At 36.5% G+C, this 21,627-nt stretch overlaps 1 protein-coding gene across 13 annotated transcripts in view; it reads left to right on the forward strand.

Annotated features, from left to right (window-relative positions):
• Nucleotides 1-21,627, forward strand: part of HDAC9 (histone deacetylase 9) — a 496,147-nt gene that overhangs the window by 385,466 nt on the left and 89,054 nt on the right. For 12 of the 13 annotated variants that reach the window (XM_075492939.1, XM_075492948.1, XM_075492937.1 and 9 more), the window contains 4 exons: nucleotides 7,033-7,088; nucleotides 7,331-7,418; nucleotides 11,750-11,869; nucleotides 12,199-12,296. In XM_075492939.1, coding sequence (XP_075349054.1) covers nucleotides 7,033-7,088; nucleotides 7,331-7,418; nucleotides 11,750-11,869; nucleotides 12,199-12,296 — 362 coding nt within the window. Of the gene's footprint in view, nucleotides 1-7,032; nucleotides 7,089-7,330; nucleotides 7,419-11,749; nucleotides 11,870-12,198; nucleotides 12,297-12,904; nucleotides 12,924-21,627 lie in introns of those variants that run through there. The other variant, XM_075492946.1, reaches the window with a different exon arrangement.

A 21,627-nucleotide genomic window follows, 5' to 3' on the forward strand; every position in this document is an offset into this window, starting at 1 on the left:
TAAACTGGAAGTAATTATTTTAAGTACAGTACCCATAATGAGGATTACTGTCTAGTTTACTTTGCATATCCTTTGTTAACATTGGTGATGGCAGCACTCTTTTCTGTGATAGAAACACATAAGCACCATATATTTTTAATTTGAAACAGAAGAGATCTACACAATAAACTATCAGGAGCTGGTAGGATTTATATGGTTATTCCTTATTTTTAAAAAAGTTTGAATGAATTAAGAAGCATTTTTGCAAAAGAACACTCAAGTAGGCACATAAGTTAAAAGCGTGGTCTGAGACTGTCTTGAACATCCACTTCAGCTGAATTGAGTGAAGCACAAGCCCTTTCTCTGCCTTATCATATGTATGTGTGTGCATGTGCACAGACACACATGTGTAGAGTTGCCCTGTTGGTAGTTAGGGGTCATTTAAGAGAATGAAAGCAATTGAAATGAGTTTCCTCTGAACCAGAATCTGATACGTTCCTGGGATGGTTCTTTCTGATATGTCAGGTTGAATCAATACCAAAATAAACCTCCTGCATTTGGTCATTGCTACTCTGGTGTCTTTGTATAATCTGTGCATAACTTCTATTGAACTTGAACCTCTCATTCCAAATCAGCTTGGTTATTACTGTTCTCAAGGCCTTTGCCACACAGGGCTATGGAGGAATCATCATACAGTAAATTGTACTAATCTAGTGAATAAGCAGAATTAGCTTAATCAACCCCCTCTCTCCCCAAGGTCTTAGTTTTCTAGTCTTAAAACTATTCTGTATAAAAATCACTCAGTCATCTTTCACAGCTCTACTGCTATGTTTTCTTAGAACAAAAACTAAAACGAAGTATCTTTCTAAAGACATAATAAAAAAAGCTGGAAACAAATGTCTCCCTAGTCCCACGGTGTCCTCCCTCCAGTAAAGCTTCAGGCCCCCAAATTTCCATGCCTGTCTGAACAACACCAAACCCCACACAGCTCTTCTGGTTACCTACAAAAATCTCCTTTCCTGGGAAGTGCCCTGTGCTCAGGTGCCTCCTGGACAGTATTCCTCTGGCGGGCTCTGCCCTACCCTTGTTTCTACCTCCCTGTTGCACTCTCTGCCCTGTAACACTCTCTCTCTGCCTTAAAAAAAATTCTGAGCAATGTGCAGCAGCCACAAAAAGAGGCATTTTTTCCACGCCCAGGCACAGCATTTTTAACAATGCATAGTGTGTAAGAATCAGTGACAAATTAATGCTTATTTTACTAGTGTTAGAGATATGATTGATAAAAGCCATCAATCAAAGTTACCAGTGAAGTCTTTTAGGATAGTAGTTTGTATTCTTTGCTTTCACAAAGTTACAAAATTACAAAATTTTATATGGAACCATCTCTTAGATACTTTATCCCAGCAATTATGGTTATATTTATAGCTGAATGACTGTTATTATTTCATATAGTGGTACAACTTTAATTATATGTGTGGTACATAGCTTATCTCCATGACCACTCCGTTCTTAAAACTCTTTGTCTGCTTTCTTTCCCAATATAGTTAACATTAGTTGTGGCTAAACAGCCCATCACAGTTGCATATAAGTTAGCCTGCAAGCACCTCCTTTTCATGTATATTTTCTGGTGCTATCATCTCAGGATACCTTCAGGAAAGTGGACAGGGAACTCTTTGTTTCCATGACAGAGTTAAATGTTTAATGTCCATTTCTGTGTCCTTGGCCTCTACTAGCTTCCTCTGCAAGACAAAATGGTATTCCCTCATGTCCATTACTGTTTTCTTTGCAAATCTATGTGCTGCTGATATGCTCTGTTAAATCATGGGTTCTTGTTCACTGCATTCGCAGACCCCCCAGGGCCAGATACTGGCTCCTGCTCTGGCAGTATGAAGCTTGTAAAATTGTCCTAAACACGTACCTGAGGATTGCCTCGGCCTTCCACCACTCACTCTTATGCTTACCCTACCTGCTGGATGGCATAGCTTGAGATCATGTTATAACATAAGTGACATTGGTAAGAACATGGTTATCTCTTCAGGGTACCGGTTGCAAGGGGATTGTTGTAGGCAGCCAAGACTTAAAGCAGCCCTGATGTTTGTTATTGTAGGAGCTAACTAAGCTAGAGATAGCAGGGTTAAAGATAGCACTAAGGCCACTTCAGGGGTTACACCCTGTCAGGTACACTGTATGGCGCACCTTTTAAATTTAAAGAAAAAGTGTTTATATATAACTTTATAAGGATACAAAGTTGTATATATATAAAACATAAGGAATATCAATTCTGACAGTATGAATGGATACATTTCTACATAATAACTAAAGAAGTTTCTACAAAGAAATGAAGTATTAGCTTCAGTGACTTGCTCCTTATTCTGAAGGCTGTGCACATTGAAGCAAAAATAAAACCTTTCCATTAAAAACAAGGGAATGTCCAAGAATGCCATATTTAAGCACTGCTAATTTTAAGAGCTAAGGGCTAGGTAGGTTAAGGGATTTAGACATAGAAAATAGAAACTTTAACACCTACCTTTAGGAGGATGTTGAGCTTCAAGTGTGGAATCCAGACCCTGAGTTAGGTAACTGGTCTCTATATGAAATACAAAGAGGTACCTGAGAAAGCTATCCTTAACAATGTGTGCAGCTGCAATTAGCTAGTGCATGGGACAAATTCGCTTATCACTAGGAATTACACCCAATTTCCTGAAAGCCTTTTTTCAGAGGTTATGAACCTTGGAATAGAATGACAGAATCACAGAACAGTGGAGGTTGGAAGTGACCTCAGGAGGTCATCTGGTCCAAGCAAGGCAACCTAGAACTAGTTGCCCAGGACTATGTCCAGATGGCTTTTGTATATCTTCAGGGATGGAGACTCCACAACCTCTCTGGGCAACGTGTTCTATTGCTTGGTCACCCTCACAGTAAAAGAGAATTTTCATATGTTCAGATGGAGCCTCCACTGTTTCAATTTGTGCCCATTGCCTCTTGAATAGTTAGGATAGATGTCATTGCTCTGGTTTACAGCTTAAAATACAAGAAGAGCTTCAATTTCTTATCTTTTCAGCTGGAAGGAATCCATTTTTAAACTCCATATAAAACTGTCTTATCTTAAATTTCAGATTCAGTGGTGGTGTTTTGTCCTCTATTGAAGGACTGCTAATCTGCAGGAAATAATTAAAGATTCATAAGTTTCAATAAGAGCTGAGGAAGAGCATGACTCTACACCTGTTGTTAGAAAACTCACTTAGACTGCAAAGATGTGTCTCAATATCTACTTTATGGACCACATAATCTAAATACACAAACAGGTATGGGAAGAATATTTACAAATTCATCCCCATGTTCAAGAAGGAGTTGAACTTGAGTCTTCTACTGCTTCAGTAAGTGCTCTTGGAGTGCCTGCTGGCGTTCATTACTATTTCTTGCATGACACTGGCTTTTGTTAGAGTCAACAGAAAGCCAGATGATTTTACTAGAGTAGTACCAGGCTGAAGCTATTATGCACTGCTTCTCAGCCAGGCTTCTCAGCATACCTGGAGTGCCAGACTGGCTGGGTCACTTTCAGTCCACTTGGAATCTAGGCAGAGCAAGCTCCTCACTGTCAAGTGAAGGGAAGAGTGATTCACACCTTGCCACAGTCACCACATATTGCCTCAGGGAAAAATTACCTACATCTAGTTTTACCTCCTTGTATAATAGAAACACCAGTGGAACTCTGCTGTAGATGGTCAGTCCCAAGCCCTGGAGTAACCACCTGTGTTATTGTATTGCCTTGAGTGCTTCTCTTGGAAAGGTTCAGGGAGAGATACAGTTGATGCCCAAGCATGATGTAGCCCAACACTCTGACCCAGCACACTACAGAAAGGAATCAACTGTACCACCAAAGACAAGAAGGCCACAGTAAGGTGTACGCCTCTGTTCTTTGGAAATCAAGCATCCAACTACCTGTCTGGAGTCGTGAAAGAAGAGACTACTTAGCTTACTGTGGAAAAAGACTAACATTTTTTCTTAGTTTTCATTAAAGATCCAACTAAGTGGTTCTATCTGCAATAGATCTTCTTTGTAAACTGAGTTTGGGCAGACTTCTTTTTGTTGTTCAAATATGCACAGGTTTTAGAATATCTCTATTCAGGCTTTACTCTTTATCCTCAAATTTAACTAAAGGTAATAATATAATGGCACAGACATGAATCTTTTTTCTAATGTTCATGTCTGTCAGTCAGTTTAATGTTCTGTCTACACATAAAGGTGTCTGTATCCTAGTATAAATAAGGCTCTGTACAAAAATGCTTTGAATTTATGTGTGTTGGCTTCATTTTCAACATATTGCTCTCTGTTAGTCTTTCTATCTTTAAAGCAGATTTTTGCCTTTCTGTCTACTGTTCTGAGCTCACTGTCTGGTATTTAAATATTGCCTAAATAAATGAATTCATGTTCCGTTGTGCTAATGTACACTGTGTTCATACAAAGCTTGAAAGTAGGAGAAATGAAGTGTTTTATCAATTGCACAGAAGTTGCTGTTAATACCGTAAGGTAACTAGCTTTCAGTGTTTGGTAAAATTTGATTATATTATGTGCTTTATCATCAATATAACATATGCATTGTATTTTGAAAAAATAAAATTTCCTGTGTGAATACTGAACTTCTTGCAATGTAAAAACACATAAAAAATGGTCACAACACTGATGTGAATGTTCTGAATGCTCATGGAGAACTGTAATAGTTAACTTAAGCTCTGATAGCAGAAATTAGCTAGCTTTAACAAAACAGGGCTTCCAAACAGTCTTGTCAAAGGAAGGGAACAGAAAAGAGAAGCCTATACTGTAACTGTCATGTTGTCAAAACCAGCAGTGTTGATTTTTTCTGTCTCTATATTGCCCCATGAAATCCTCCCAGAGATAATAATCTTAATTATATTGATCTTTTGGGAAAGCTGATAAAGTTAGATTATAATGAGCTGTGAGCTGAGCAGGGGCAGCTGTAAGCCTTGCATGGACTTTTTCCAAATTCTTACAAATATCAAGAGAGCAAAATACAGGTAGCATGATGCTCTCTCTGTAGTAATACCCTCTTCTCTGAGTCTTCTTTCACTTCGTTATCTGTATATTCCTCAGCATAAACATACTTTGTTTTTTCGTAAATGCTACAAGAAAATTCTTCACAGAATTCTTCTCTAAGTCAAATTTTGTGTGAAAAGGAAATGTTAAAAAAAAAAACTCAGAAGGATAAGGAATAGGGTTTTAGCTAAGAGTGTAAAGCTGTTTTGGTTCTGAAGGTTAGTGCAGTCCACAAGGCCTTTTTTTTTGATGATGTGTTTGATCTATAGGCAATTTATATTCCACCTCCAGTAATGCCTGCCTAAATATGAACATACATATTTTTTCTGTCTTTAGGATTTTTTGGTTTTTGTTTTTAGTTGTTTTTAAAAAAAAAAAAGTGGACATTTAATGTAAAATAAGGCATTTAATGTAAATATCAAATCCCCCAGATTCTTTAAATGGTGGCCAGAAGAACCACTCTTACAGATGTACTCCATTTGCATTATAGTTTAAGTTTGCTGTAGTCTGATAGAACTTTGGCCAGGCTCCACAAAACTTTGCAGCTGGCTGCTTGGATTAGGTTTAGCAGCAAATTATATGAGATAGCCTGGTAGTTTTTGTCTGTAAATTAATGCTAGTGAAACAACATAGATAGACAATTGCACAGGTACACACAAACACACATTCATAGGCTTGTAAATAAACAGATTTCACAGGCACCAATGTAAGTCTGTTAACTGCCATGTTGTTCCTCCTTATTTACACCCATGTGAGTGAAAGTTTAGTGACTATCATGTTTGTTTCAGATGAGTAAAGGCTGAAACATGGACATTTAACTATCTTAAGTATATCAAACTGGACTACTTTAATACTGAATATTAAAATATAGAAATATTACATCGCTTTTCTTCCTGTCCCCTCCCCTCTGAAAATACAGTGCTTGGTCTTGCAGCCATACATATACACATAGTATTTGTCTGAGGCTGCTTGAAAATACAAGTTTGGCTGATATAATCATGCACAGATTATAATTTCTTACTTTTATGTATGTGTCAATTGTCATAAATTTGATGTCAAATATGTAGCTGAATCAAAGAGACTAACTGTCTTGAGTAGTTGAAATAAAGAGTAAATTTGATGAAGTAATGGTGTTACTCTTGAGTCTGACTGTTGTAAGAGAAATTTTATATGATACACACCCTTATGAGACACTGCTTCTTGAATACATAATCTGACTTTCTGAACAGAGCTACCTTACCAGTACTTCTACATTTTCCCTTTACCTTATCCACAGTGGAAAGAGGGAAACTTCATTTTTCTTTTATCTTCAGTGTCTCTAGAGGCAAAAAATTCCTTGATCATCACTGATCCTAGTGCTCTATTTTATGAAATTTGTAGACAATTCCAGAAAGTGTGTTAGAAAATGACTTTAGGGAATCTGTTAAACTTGCGAGCATGGCAGGTTCCCAAGTTTAATTTATGGTTTGCAGAAATATGGGATATTCATTGTCATCCTTTTTTTACTGTTAGGAATTACACGTATGTGTGCGTGCGTGTGTCTGAATTTATAATTTAGTCCATACAGAAGGTAGGGTCAACACTGAGTAATCATGTAAAATATATAACTCAAGCTACTTTTATTTTTAAGCATCTCAAGCTCGAGCAATGTAAGATTACATGAACTTAGATCAGGAATGGATCAGTGCTCTCTGCTTCCTTTTAAATGTGAATTCTAGACAGCAGAATTGATAACAACAGCTTTCTCATCCTGCCTTTTTCCTCCTCTTTGGATCATGTTGTGTGTGTGTGTATGTATGTGCATGTGTGTATTTATATAAGTTTATATGCCACTGGTCTCAAATATATTATTTCTGGCAGTACTATGAAAGGGTGATTGGACAGAAAAGTGCTCAAGAGCCTCTAATAGATTTCAACCCAGTCTGCCTGCTGCTCTGTTTTGCACTGAGTCAAGTATTTTTTTAAGCTGATAATTGAAAACCTATCTTGTTCTTACAGAATGGTTTTGCTGTTGTAAGGCCCCCAGGCCATCATGCTGAAGAATCAACAGCCATGTAAGTACCAGAGAATATTGCCCATCTTGGAGCACTAAGGTTACTGGCAATCACCTGCATTGTGCATGTCTCTGAAGAACTGTAATGGTTAGCAGATGACTGAAAAGGCTTTCTAGGTACTCCCAGAAGCAGATTTATGGCCTCAGAGATCACATAGCATTTTTTAAAATGCTCTGAACATTATTTATAGCTGTTTTCCTGACTGATTTGCTTTCTTATTTCTGTTCTTCTCTATTCCACAGGGGGTTCTGCTTTTTTAATTCGATTGCAATTACTGCCAAATACTTGAGAGACAAGCTAAATATAGGCAAGATATTGATTGTAGATCTGGTATGTATTCTTGGCAAGCATCGCACTTTCAGTGCATCTAGATAAAAGATAATGAAATTGTATTTATATGTCAGACTTTCCTGCTTTTAATACCTACAAGTAATAAAGGTGTGCATTTCCTCTGATTTTGGGAACTCATTAAAGCCAGGATGGCAGTACTGAAGCCATAAACATCTATGTTTCACTTTAATGGTGTTAACTGCAATTTAATGAGAAGAAGGCACAGATCAGGGCAACTTTTATGGTCCTTAAATGAATTGATACTTCCACCGTTAAAATAACCCTACAGAACCCAAGTTTACTTTTCCCTACAGAATACAAACTTTAAATAGTCAGATGTGCTTTAAAGAATGTTGTTGCTTTGGTAACTAAATTGGCCACTTCCCCCAGCTAGCAATGATTCGACTTGTTGTGTAACTTTGGTATTATTAAACAAATCAACAGGTCATTCCCCCTAAGAAGTTTTCCAGTCATGTATGCCAGCTTTTGATGGTTCCCTGAAGGAAAGCTATGTGATTAAAAATCCACTTCATTGGATTAGTCTTGTATTTTAATAGAAGGCATTCTTACATAATACTTAATATGCTTAACAAATGGATTATTTAAATGCAGATGACATTTGGCATGTTGTCTATATTATTTTCATGAATAATGAATTGGAGCTCTGCCTTGCACTTAAAGGATCAGCCCAATGCACAGCCCAAGGAAAGTTGAATGCTGATTTATGAGCACCATTTTTGTTTTCCTACAGTTCATGAGGAGGTGTAATAGGGTGTCTGACAAAGCATAGACAGGAAATGAACCCTGGCATCAAAACCTAACCTGTTACATCTGCACTTAATTAATTTTTGCAGGTGATAAAAGATTTAAAGACAAAATATGTTAAAGGGTTTTTGAAGTGCAGGGCTTAATAGTCTAAATCTTGTTCATATCTGCACTCATAATTAAATCTTATTGTGAAGTCATGGCCTTACCATCTAGCACTTTTGTTCAGTTAAACATGCATACTGGCTGTTGAAGAGAAGCAGAGAAAGGGGGAGTGTGGGAGAAGGAATGGCAAGTGAAAAATGAGTGGTAGAATAAGTATATGGGTAGGTTAGATATTCTTAGAATGTTTTTCAAATATTTCTCAGAGTGTTCTACTATCACTTAGGAACATAATTATAAACTGCAAGAAACCAGTATTTTTGAAAAATTCACTCCCACTGTATGTTGTATCTGTTTGGTGACTTGAAACTTACAGTTCATTGAGTTTTACTGCTGTGAATGCTGGCAAAAAGTGACCTCTATGTTTATTCTTGTTTTTTAATAAGAAAAGCCTATTCAAAGTTTGCATTTTGTGAATATTTTTAAGTCTTTTTGACTGTAAGTGTTACATTCACCTTGTCAGGAAAAGAAATCACTTCCATTTGAGCTACTCAGACAATAAGCACTTAGGAATTCAGCTTCAATTTTGCAAGGCACGGTTAAATGTGCAAATCATTACCTGTGCAAATGATTACCCATGAAGCTGCCTATCCTTACCCAGGAAAGTAGATAGGGAATGCTCAGCCTCTCTCTGACTCTATCCTATTGGCCAGAATAACTCAGCTGGTGAAAAGGGAGAAATATATGGCTGACACGGATTACTTCATTCCTGGAGCGGTTGCAGTCCAGTCCCTAGCCTGCTCCATGGTCAGTGCAATGATGTACAAAAATTCATATGGAAAATTTCTTATGGATGCAAAGTATGTTTCATACATAAGAAGTCACACTCCAAACTGAATAAATGAACAAGTTAATAGTGATGTCTTTTTGTCCACCAACAGAGAGTTTGGGGCATCTGAAGGAAAGAATGGAATTACAGATGTTAGACTTGAAATTAACCTTTAAGGCTATATTTTGATAGTGACTAGCACAGCAGGACCCCATGCTGGCTGGCAGCTATACATGTTACTACAATGTAGATGTTAAAAAGTAATATTCAATCCCACACATTAAACGGTACTCTAGTTACAAATTAATTGTAGTCTTCATAGCTGCTACATGTGTTCATATATAAATTCTTAACTTTTTAATTTTTATTCTACACTAAAATAAAAGACATCTCTGTCAGCTATTCTTTCCTCATTTCACCATTTGAATAGATCTCCAGTTTTGAACTGACTTATATACCCTGTATACATTTGATCTACTAAGGGCAGAATATGAACACATTTCCTACATGGTAACATCCGCAGTCTTAAACAACACATTCCTTTGTCTAACCAGAGAAGTCACTGCTCTTCAAAACAGAGTAACCCTTGGTGGAATTGACGTTTAGACAAGAAAGCTAGCTTTGAGATTTGAATAATCAAAAAAGAAGAGCTCTGTATGCCCATTTAGTATTTTTTCTTCTCATTTGAAAACTTTTACAGCAATAATATATCTCAAGCCCAAATATGCATGGAAAAGTAAGACTAATTAAAATCACAAAATGCAGTCCTATTATGTTTTTAGTCGCAGTCTCTGCAGCTCTATCTATATGGTCAACATAGCTTCTCAGGTTGTTGTTGCTATCCTTGTTCCAAGATACATGTATGTTAGCATGATCTGGGTCTGTTTTGGAGTAAACCAATTAATTCTGTCGCAGTTGAAGACTGGGTGGGATTCTGAGGTTAGCCTGCATGCCAGATTTTACTTCATTTGCCAGTCAGAGCCCTCTAACACTATGCTGGCTGTCTTCAAATCTCCAGCACCCTCACACCAGTGTGTACTCCCTTGCATCATGTGTTACATTTAACCTTGGCATTAAGTCACAGTTGAGCTGTAACTTCATCCTTATGTTGTTTCAAGTACTTTCAACTGAGAAAAGTAACCATTATAATATTACCCCACAGAGGTCCAGAGGAGGTCCAAGTCAAGCACAATGCAGTACAAGAAAGACTCAGTCAAAGTAGAGAGTCCTGAACAATGTGGGTGAAAGTCATGCGCTACGTCAACTAGCAAAGAGCGCAAGCAACGGGCAGTGCTTGCTGTGCAGTTGGCAATGTACACCTAACTTGAACCTTCCCGGAGTCTAGGCATCCTGAGGAAAATGTGACCATTGCTTCTTTGATACTAAATTTGGTTCAGACCTCATAGTGTTTGTAAAATAAATACAGTCTGGGTGATAGTGTTGCCATTCAGAGTACTTTATCTGTCCTCCTTCTGAATTCTCTCTTTACATCAGAAATTTCAAAGGGATGGATTAAAGGAGGAGAATCAATAATATCTATAAATTTTCAGCTTCTTACAAATGCCAGTGGAGAAACTTACAAAAAAGGCTGTTTTCTTTTACTGAAAGGCAAGTGGATTTTCCATTTTCACTCGTAAAATTTCTTGTGTGTCTAACCACATAGTACAATAGTAGAACTGTGAAAACAAAAATAAAAAAGAGGAAAAGTCCACATCATCAGCCTTTGTTGTACAGATATACTGTCAGCATTTCTTTTTCAGTATTTTATTTAATGACAGAATTTCTTTTCACTGGTGTTATATAATGTTTGAAATATGGAGACCGGCCAAGGTCACTCCTTGACTGTGGAAGGCACCATCCTATCTGCCAGATGATTTAATAGCTAATGAGATCATATTCCTATGTCTTCAACTGTTGCCGTCATGATTTTGCAAAAATGAAGTATGAAGTCCTTTCCGCATCTGGCATCTCTTTTGATGTGGATCTAACTGCTGAGGGACTGCTAACTGAACTGAATGTTTCAAGAAAGCCAATTTACTCAGCTGGTCGCAGAGCCTTTGACCTCAATAGTGGAACTTGGCAAATCAATGAATACACTTATGTTTAGTGTTCTGTCAAGAATTGTGAAAAAGCTCTGTAAACCATAGATCCTTCTGCAAAATACTAGTTTGTAGTTTAAACATTAGTCTTTCTTCAGAGGCCAATGAGGCTAGTTAATTAAGCCTGAGGGGTTATGAACTGTTGGCAGTTAATAAGTCATAAAATTCCTCCATAAAACAGGATGCTAGATTCCATCACTGAGGCAAGGAGTACAAAGAGCCGGTGTATAAATATCTAATTGTACAAAAGGACTGGGATTTCTCAATGACTGCTCATCTGGAGTCTCCAGGGCACGCTCGCTATGGTTTCCTGATTTTTAGAAGCCAGTTTAAAAAATGAGTGCATTAAAGAGTAATTTGCCTGAAAGTTCAGGAAGTATGGGGTGGTGAAGGGAGGGGGAAAGGGAAAGACAAAAGGAGGGCAAGGGAGAGGGAGAGAAATGGGCGGGGGGGGGGGTGTAAAAGAAAGCAGAACTGAGCTCTCTATACTGAGTTGGACATTATTACATTTGTCATCTGTTTTCTTTCTCCTTTAGGATGTTCACCATGGCAACGGTACACAGCAGGCTTTTTATGCTGACCCCAGCATCCTGTATGTTTCCCTCCATCGCTATGATGAAGGCAACTTCTTCCCCGGCAGTGGAGCCCCAAATGAGGTTAGGTTTATTTCTTTAGAGCCCCATTTTTATTTGTATCTTTCAGGTAATTGCATTGCATGATTACCCCTAATTTTCTTGTCCTTCTCTGGTTCTTTAAATTACACCAGATTACCAAATTGTCCACTGGGAGCAGGGGACCAGTGGAGAACAAGTGCATAACCCAGAGCAGTCCTTGTCAAACAAGGCTGGGCTGATCTGACATGTTGTTTGATGTTTGTTTCTAAAGCACACTTGAGAATTTTTCTTTTTTTTTCCTTTCCCTCTCTCTTTTCCTCCTCCCTTTTCCTCGTCTTCACTCCTTTTGGCATTTTATTCCTATTTTTCAGGTTGGAAGTGGCCCTGGTGAAGGGTATAACATAAATATTGCTTGGACAGGTGGCTTGGATCCTCCTATGGGCGATGTTGAGTATCTCACAGCATTCAGGTTGGTACCTTTTTCTTTTAAAGTTATGAAAACTGGTTGTAGAACATAAGCACATGAATAAGAGCTAATCTAATCTTGAAAGACAGGAGAATGACCCATGGTGAAACTAACTTAATCGTGGTATCCCAGTATACGAAAGCTTAGTAAATAATAAAAATGGATAATTTAATTGTTGTGATCATCCACTCAGAATCGACAAAAAAAAAGTCTAATGATTTCATCAGTCACTTATTTTATCATTATTATGTCATGCCAGTAAAATGACTTTAAGCTTGCTCACTTCTCTACTTACAAAATTTAAATATAAATATTTATACCAGGCAGAATAAAATTACTGTTCACGTTCACGTTGATTGCAGTTATATGCAAGTAGAGCAGATAGAAAGCAATATGAAGTATGGTCTGAATCCAGCATTCCTCATTCAGTTAAAAGTCTCATCATGATGCTCACAGATTTGACCAATTGGCTTTTTCTATGAATTGCAGTAGAGTGTTATTTACTTTAAATAATTGCGAAATGTCTCAGTAAGAATGATAGGAAATGTTGCATGCTGTATTTCTCTTTGCTTTCAATAGCTCATTCTAAATGAAATTTTATTCTTTCATAGGTGATGCATCATAATCTTTAGTCTTATTTTCATGGGACCAGAGGAGATAAAACCAGTTTAAAACACACCCTTATAGACTTTCAGTAGTCCTGTCTTACATACACCATTTCCTTTCATTGTAAAGCAGTCCAGTGGAAGGGTTTAGTGGGCACTCACCTCTCAAGACTGGGCAAATGCTATGTGTTTGAAAAGAGGTTTCATTTAGTGAAAATTGATGTGCAAGAAAGGCAATGAGACAACTAACATGTATCTCCAATCACTTTCAAGACTTTTAGTTTGAAGTAGTGCATTTACCTTACACGGCTTTTGACTATATTCTATTGAAAATACATCACAAAAAGTATAAAACTAATTTTTTTTTTCTGAAGAACTCCTGTGGCTCCATGAAATAATATGCAGAGGATCTGATAAATAACACACCTGAATTCAGAGTCTAAGCCATAGACACAGAAATGACCTTACACATTCACAATATTACATTATTATTATTGTGGAAAAGGTTTTAATTTTACTTACAACATTTGCCTGTATTTAAAAAGAGTTTAAACAAATAGTCAGTGGCAGGCTCCAAATTTTCTACACCTCAGTATTGCCTCAAGCTCTTTCCAAGATCTGTCTTATTCTTTGATGAGATTTTATGGAAGGTAGGGGACTGGATGGTTCAAATCAGTGGTATTAGAGTCTGATATTAATATATCTGGTATGATCACCCCAAAATTCTTAGTTTGGATCCAACCTGTCTCAATAATGATACAGGTAATGTGGCCATCTAACACTGCGGAGAATGGTGGTCCCATCTTATTGAACAGAAGACTCACATAACGGAGACTGCAACGATAATTGGTACTCCTGCTATCCTGACAACAAATACCTGGGCTTAATAATACCTCTTCAAATATGTACTTTGCAGTTCTAGTTTAAGGTGCACTAGTAAATAGTTTGGAGCAGCTAATATTGCTGCTGTACCTATTGCTCTGCTTCAGAGTTAGGGGGAATTTCAATCTCTGTGCCTGAGCAAAGCAGCATTATTCACGAAAATAAAATTCATGTAAGCTACTACACACTGACTAATCATTTATAGACATATCACTAAAATAAGTGCTTAATTATATATTTTTTAATGCAGATAAATTTAAAATAAAATTTAGGATCTGCCTTTAAAAATTGCTGATGGTGCAAAATTTCATGCTGTTATTTTAAATTTAACCTTGCGATTAACGTTGTAATTAATGTGAAGGCTATACATTGTGTTAAATAGCTAATCACTTTTTTTTTTTAAGAAATATAATGCGGTTGACTGATTACAATAGATACTGCTGTTCTCCTTTTCTCCAAAAGAGTAGGAAAAACAGGAAATATTTCCCTACACCCTAAGCCCCTCTTTGCCTGGGCACAGTCTTTGTGCCCTCTGTAGTGCTTATTGATATGGATTTGGTATGATTGGTATGACAGTTCTGAGTGGGGATCAATGAAGCAAACTGCATAGAACTTCGAAGGGCGAATACAAAAATCTGTAAATTACATAGGATAGACCAGATAGCTATTTTCTATGGATCTGGTCTGAATGGCAGGTAAATTTACAACTCCTAGTAAAGAGACACTTAATCTGTGGACCAGAATCTATCCCTGCTATTATCCAAAATGTCATACATGATGTAGCCTGCATTTTCAGTTTGGCCAGGACAGAATTGTGACAGTAGTCAGGAAAGAGAGATCCACAGTTCAATCCTTTAGACACAGATAGAAAGGAAAGTACAGTCTTGGAGAAAATCAATAGAAAAGTTGCTAAGAAACCCCAGCAAGACAGCTGTTGTTCTGGAATTTTGACCTGCAACAGGTCAGTTTTTAAAAAATTAAACAGTGAGTTTTGTAGATAGGAAAATAGGCTTGATATTTTTTTCAAATAAATTGATTTTGGAGACAGAGTTACAGAGAATATCCCGAGGGGTGGGGAAAATGTTGGACATCCTCAATTTTAAGAGAAAAATAAGGGACAAAATGGAGAGATTTTCTCTTTATAACTACTCCCCAGTAGACAGAGAGGTTATGCAGTATTCAATCCCTAGCAAAGGCATGAGAGGGTGTTGGTGAAGGTCCTCTCCAAAATAACCAAGGTGTGAATAAATTTGCAGATGGGTGGAGCCTGTTTGGAGAGAAGCAGAGGCTTCCTGCTTTCTGGCTGCCTCGAGAGCCTAAGCCTTTGAGTTCTTAGGAACTGAGAAATTTGCATTAAAATAATCTCAAGGTCCCTAGGGGGTACACATAACCTTCTCTTTCTCACCAGCAGAGCCCTAGTTTCTTCCTAGAATTGCACCAAGCACATATTGAAGTGTCAGCAACCATGACACCAGGTAGCTCGTTACTGCTTGATTGACTGTCAAATGTCACAGCTGAGATCCTTCTGAATGATAATGCCCACAAAAATAGAGACCAAGGTTTTTTTCTGCCTCTAGAGTTTTGCCCATATTCAGGTATTATATATGATAACGTATTTGATATCAGGTATATTGTTCTTAGGCCAGAATCTATCTGTGGAACAGTACAAGCATTTACACACACACATATATATATACATGCAGGTAGCTGAATATTAGTTATTTTCTGCTGCATAAATCACTAGATAAATCTATTTTAAGTAAATCTTGTTGGGCCTAAATGAGATTCCACCTCACTCTTCCTCCAAACTGTCCAAGAAAATATTTCTATTTCTTCAGGAAAAAGCAATTTTCATGTGTAAAAATGCAAAAAAGTTGAAGATGAGTTAGAGGCATAACACAGAGTAATCACTTCAAAGGCATGCTGAGTGAGTGGCTCCAGTGGGACTCTAGTGGGAAACAGGGAAAATTATGGTGCTGGTTTGTGTCTGCCATTTTGATTTCAGTGCTACATAAAGTCTTTATTGTATTTTTAAACTAACTAGTGCAAAATCAAATTTAAAGGGCTGTAGCCAGTTTGAAGATGAAGACTGCTCTTTCATGTATAAAAAGATACGTTTTCCCTTCCATTTCTTTTCCATTTCTACTAAGAAAATATGTTTGCTCATGTTAACTAGAAGGAGGTAGTAGGAAATGTGTGAGAGAGAAGTTTCTGTAGAATGAAAAAGAAGTGCAGTAATCAAATCACTATACCTTTTAATTTCGCCAGAAAAGTTTTGTTTGGTGGATGTTTGTCATAGTTAAGCAACTGATCTAGCTACAAAAATCCTTGAAAGAATGTCCTTTTTCTAAGGGGCAGGCATCTCTTCTTTTCCCCTATGATAACAAAAAAGCACAGCTCTTTTCCATTATTTTCAAGGCCTGACGTATCTTTGCCTCTAGAGAGTTTTGTTTCATCATATACTTCCACCTATTCAGGTTAAATTTGCTTTAATCTCTTTGAAAGCAATAGAAGATGGTGGCTATTTCTAAGAGGATGATTCTACACTTGACTTTATGAGGATGTAATCCACTCTCTTCTACCGACAGTTATAGAAAAAATAAGAGCAATGGTCAACTACTAATGTTCAAATAATTATTTGCGTAAGCTTCACATTATACCAGATGTGCTCAGTAAAGGAGGCAGCAGACAGAGGCTCAGGTCTGTGTTGTACGTGCACACATGTACATGTAGGTACTTGGAGTTTACAGAGCACAGGAGAGATGTGTTTCCATAGAGCAGAATATAGCAGACACAGGAGGCAGTGGAAACAAACATGAGTGTTCAGAAGAGTGAGGGAGAAGCAAGAGACAGAAGGAAACTGGGGTGTGCCTTCCAACCGCTTTGCCCTGCTTTTATTCAACAAAGGAGCTGTAAATTTAGCTTAACCAGCCAGTATGCTCTGGCTGCTTTGCTCTACTCCAGAGTAGCATAAAACAGCCACAGCATATCAATGAACCTGGCCATAAAAGCTTACATAAAATGAAACGTACGTGTGTGTGTGTGTGTGTGTTTCTTGGAATTATTAGAAATAGCTCATGATAATATTATCTTTGAGTTCAATTTTTAGCAGTCACATGTATGATTTTAATTTAAGAAGGTGAGCAAATTCAAAAGACATAGGTGACATCAAGGCAGAGCTAAGGATTAACTATATCCATGATTTAATTTAAAATACAGCACAAACTGTATAATTACCCCAAAATAATAATGTTAAACAAAGAGAAATCAAAATTAAAATCATACTTGAAACCACATATGTTAAAGCGTAAAAATGAAAGAAAATGAGGGTGTGCAGAAAATCTTCACTCTGTCTTACAGTTCCCAGTGCTTGCTTGGGAGAAAATAAATATGTTTAAAACTCTCTGTATTCTAATGTCTGACCAAAAATATTAAGAAATATTCATTGTAGTCTTGTGACCTTACAGGGCATAGTTAAGGTTATTTGAGAGATTGCATTGATGTATACCAACCCTTTTTTGGTCTTATTTTTGTATTTCTTGATCTGATGACATTTAATCTTGACATTTCAAATGAAAAACTTCGTAAATTTATTTTTGTTGTTTTTCAAATATATTTTCCTTGTTAACTCTGTTTCAGCATAGGTACTGACTATGGATTTTTTTAGCTTTTTAAGTTACAATTTCTTACATAAATCCTAAAAAGAACATTCAGAGAAAATATTGCTCTTTTCCTTACTCTTTTTCATATAAATATACATAGATAGTGTGTATTTGTGCATATTAATTTAATTTTCATGTAAATTTTACTTTTATAACTTTTTGTTCACTAAGGAATTGGAGATAACAACTTTAACAAGTTTTGTGTGTCCTGTTGGTATTGAGTTTCATGATCTTAAGTATGTGTATCTGAAAAACAAAAATTCTTTGTTTTAGCTCAAATCAGTAGTCTTCTACTTTCGTTAAACATCCATTTGTTCATGTACTACATGTGTAGGTGAAGTGCATATTCTTGCCTATTCTTAATAATTATTTTAAAATACATTTGCATTATCTGTGTCATGTCCTTTCCTATTTTTCTTCTCTCAAAATACAATATTTCTGGTCTTTTCATCTCTCTTCATTTAGAAATGTATTCAGTTGCTAAATCATTTTAATTGCTCATCTCTGAAGCTCTGCTATTTTCTAGAAGTGAGCTAAATACACCACATGAGGGCGAACCATCAATTTATATTATTTTTAATATTATTATGGCTTTCTTTGACATCACTGTTCTGCAATATTGTATAACTCTGACTGAGTAGAAAACTTGGTTTCTGATATACATAGCAAAAGAATGTAGGAGACAAAAATCAACATTTTTCCTAGCTGTACCTACCTATTTACAGTGAGTCATAGAACAATGGTATATTGTGATAATGTTTAATGAATTCCACCAAGAATAGCTTTTGAGAAAAAAGCTGTTTTAAACAATAATTCTAAATACCCATAACTTAATACTATTATTTTTTATGGCTGTAATGTCCAGAGGCTGCTGCTGAGGCTATGTTATGCTTGACTGGGTCTAAAAAATATGGTAAGATTCGGTTTCTGATTCAAATGTGAAGAGATAAAAAGACAAAACTGTGGGAGAGGAAATAAAAAAGCCAAGTTAGCTACTCAGCCTCATGAGTCAATAAAAGAACTAGAAGTAGACAGAACTAACATCTTCAGAACTTTAACGTATTGTGTTATCAGTGAAGTCCATTGGCAATAGCCTCAGACTAGCAAAATGCCATGTTTATCTTTACTAATGGAAATAAATTATTTATTTCTCAATATTTTCCTTTACAATAACTGGTAAAGATTATCCCAGCTATTGTTATCTGTCTTGTGTATTTGCTAACAGACAGCAACGTGTTCAGCATTTCACTGCATAAAGAGGAAGGCAGAATCTCTGAGTCATATGTATGAGAGGCAGATAATGATTTATCCAAATGTAGATGGACATTATTGAGAGTGCTAATTATCCACAATCCTTCTGCATTGTCATGGGCATAGTACTGCTTTTATGAAGAAAAATATAGCTGAACAGAACACAGACATGGAAGCTCTAAGAAGTCTATACGGTGGTTTCTGTATGGATGTATATAGTTTGCTTTCAGTAACCCACAGCATTCTGTGGAGTCATAAATTACAGTTTCAATCATTTTTTCATCTCTGATTTTGTCCACTTCTTTCAAGTGTCTTTAAAAGATGAGCATTTCAACCAGAGATGTCTTTCTTTTCCCTTCTGCCATAGAAAATGGCTTAGGAGAATTCAAAGGTACACCAAATAGCTACAAAAAGATGACTTAATAGTGCCTGAGCAGTTCCCTTTGAAGAAGTTTGCAGAAGGTAGAAGTTTGCTTGGAATAATATTTTTTAAATCTGTTTAGAGTATAAGTTTCATATGTAAATATTCAATAGTCCTGAAGATTTGTGGCTTTTGAATATTGTTTTGAGTGTGGTGGGGGTTTTTTTGTAATAATGGTAAATTTTCAAGCTTTTTCTTGTTTCTTGACAAATGTTCTGAGCATTCAGATGATTAGTATTGTGGGGATAAGGACAGAGTCCTTAGGAAATGGAGAAGCAAAGTTAAAAGCATTTGAAGCACTGGTATAAACAGCTTTTCATCATTTTGTTATACTTCAAAGTTCACCATAAAACTAAAACTGGCAACACTGTTTATAACCTGTGACCTCTTGTTCTTCCTACTTGTTTATATTTATTTGGAAATTCTAACTTCTTCTCACCAAACTACCCTAAATTTTCACCTTTACTGTACCAGGATTTTTAAAACTGTATATGACGCTCCTTTCATTCACTGGAACTACAGAAACGAAACCTTTCATTACAGAAATTAATTAGTGTCGGCTTACTTTTCTACAGATGCACAGTTTCTTTTATTGACATGGCAGAGTAGGGGGTGAAGGAGAAAGGATAATAAAATATGGCATGTGTCAGGTTTATGTGGTTCAGGTTAAAAACTATTTGATTAAAACCCCAAGCCATACATAGTCTGTAGTTTGAAAGTACTGAAATGTACCTGAGCTCTTTTCCAATATAACCGCTTTCCAATTTTTGTCAAGCCAGAAAGATGAAAGAATAGAGGTGTATGGATAAAGAATTGCCATATTGTCAAATACTTTGATGGAAAGGTGAGAAATATCACCAGAAACATCCTGGAAGAAATTAAACAGCAGCAAGAGTACAGAAGATATTTTTATCCTAAAAGTCAAAATATCTGCGGCATTTAGATAGAGATAAATTTCAGGTCTGAATTAAAAGTCCTACAGCAACACTGAGCGATTGTGTAGATGTCCAGCCCCAATTTAAATTTTGTTGCTTTATAATAACTTTTGAGAACTACACTGTAGCCTGTAAAAAATATCCACATGTTCTCTGCTGGAACAGCTCCAGACTGTAACAGAACCACTAGATTGCACCCTGGTGCTTTATGTATTGTTTAATTGTTTTCCTTTGGTGGATATTTTTATTAAAAGCCCATTATCCAGAATCAGACAGAAGTGTTGTTTCAAGAACAGCAGAAACAGAGGCCTTTCAGCTACACAGTTCTTATTCATGCTTTCTTTAGCCAGCTTAGCTAATGAGACCTCCACTATTCTTCTTTTAATACTTAAAGAAGAAAAAGAAATGGGAGTTTTTATTTTGCTCCTTTCAAACATAAGCAGGATTGCAAAGAAGTATTGTGAGGTTCTGTGTGTGCTCACGCACCTGTGTCTCAGTGTAAGTTTGTGTGGGTACCTCCAGGGCATGCCTAGATGTTCTCATGCTTTTATACCAATAAGTCCTTGGAGATATTTTTTAATCCTAATGATTTTGTGTACCTGTGCTACACTTTGCCCATAAAGTAATTGAATGAAAGGAACAAGTCTTTTTCATGGAAAATATATTCTAGCAAATAAAGCTCCAGTAATTCTGAAGAAAAATAGAAAAATCTGGCAAGAGTCAGATGTTGAAATCCTGAATTATGCTGAATAGCACTGTGCTCAGTGCTGCAAGATCTTATGAGGTTTCTTGTTACTGGATGTTGTTGGAGCCCCAACTCTGAGTATTTCATTACTTTGTAAAGTCAGCTTTTAGTCTTGTGGAGAGATGTTTGAAGCTATGAAAACATAAATGTCTCAAAAATAGATATCTAATGAAAAAGTTCAGGGAGGTCTATGACTCATGATTATGTGGTATTAGCAGTACTGCTTGGTCTACCAGTAATCCCATTAAATCTATGCAGCTTCTTGAAGAATAAGTTGTTACCCAGTGTGAGGGAATCCATCAGATTTCAAACTCCTAGACATTAATTATTTCTTACAGGCAGTATAAGAAAAATGCTCAGTCATAGAGTGGCATATTTGGTATATTTGTATATTTTTTCATGCAAAGTGGGGTCTTTGTCCTGTCATCACATATACTAGGGTCAGGATTTAGAAGCAAATCGACCATTTGTGTCATTAGCTAATGCAGGTCTCAGTTCTGTGCACCAGCATAATTCATGGCTAAGATGTAGTGTTGTTACTTATACGAAATAGTAGCTTCTTGCAAAAGTCATTGTTAAAAGTTTGTGAAAGCAGAGGCTCTTCACCAAGTAAATATGGCAGGATCTGATCTTAGATGCTGTGACTACATTTAACCTAAGTAAGCAATCAAATCTTTAAGATTATATACAAGCACTTTCATGAATTGCTATGCCTTGAAACAAAATAAGTTTTCAAAGTATTTCATTAGTTGATTCATGTTTACCTACCACAAGCGTTCTAGTCATATTTACATCAGGTGTTAAAATAAAGTTACCAAAATTATTAATTTATA

The sequence above is a fragment of the Mycteria americana genome, chromosome 2 (assembly GCF_035582795.1).
Source record: "Mycteria americana isolate JAX WOST 10 ecotype Jacksonville Zoo and Gardens chromosome 2, USCA_MyAme_1.0, whole genome shotgun sequence".
Taxonomy (NCBI): Eukaryota; Metazoa; Chordata; class Aves; order Ciconiiformes; family Ciconiidae; genus Mycteria; species Mycteria americana.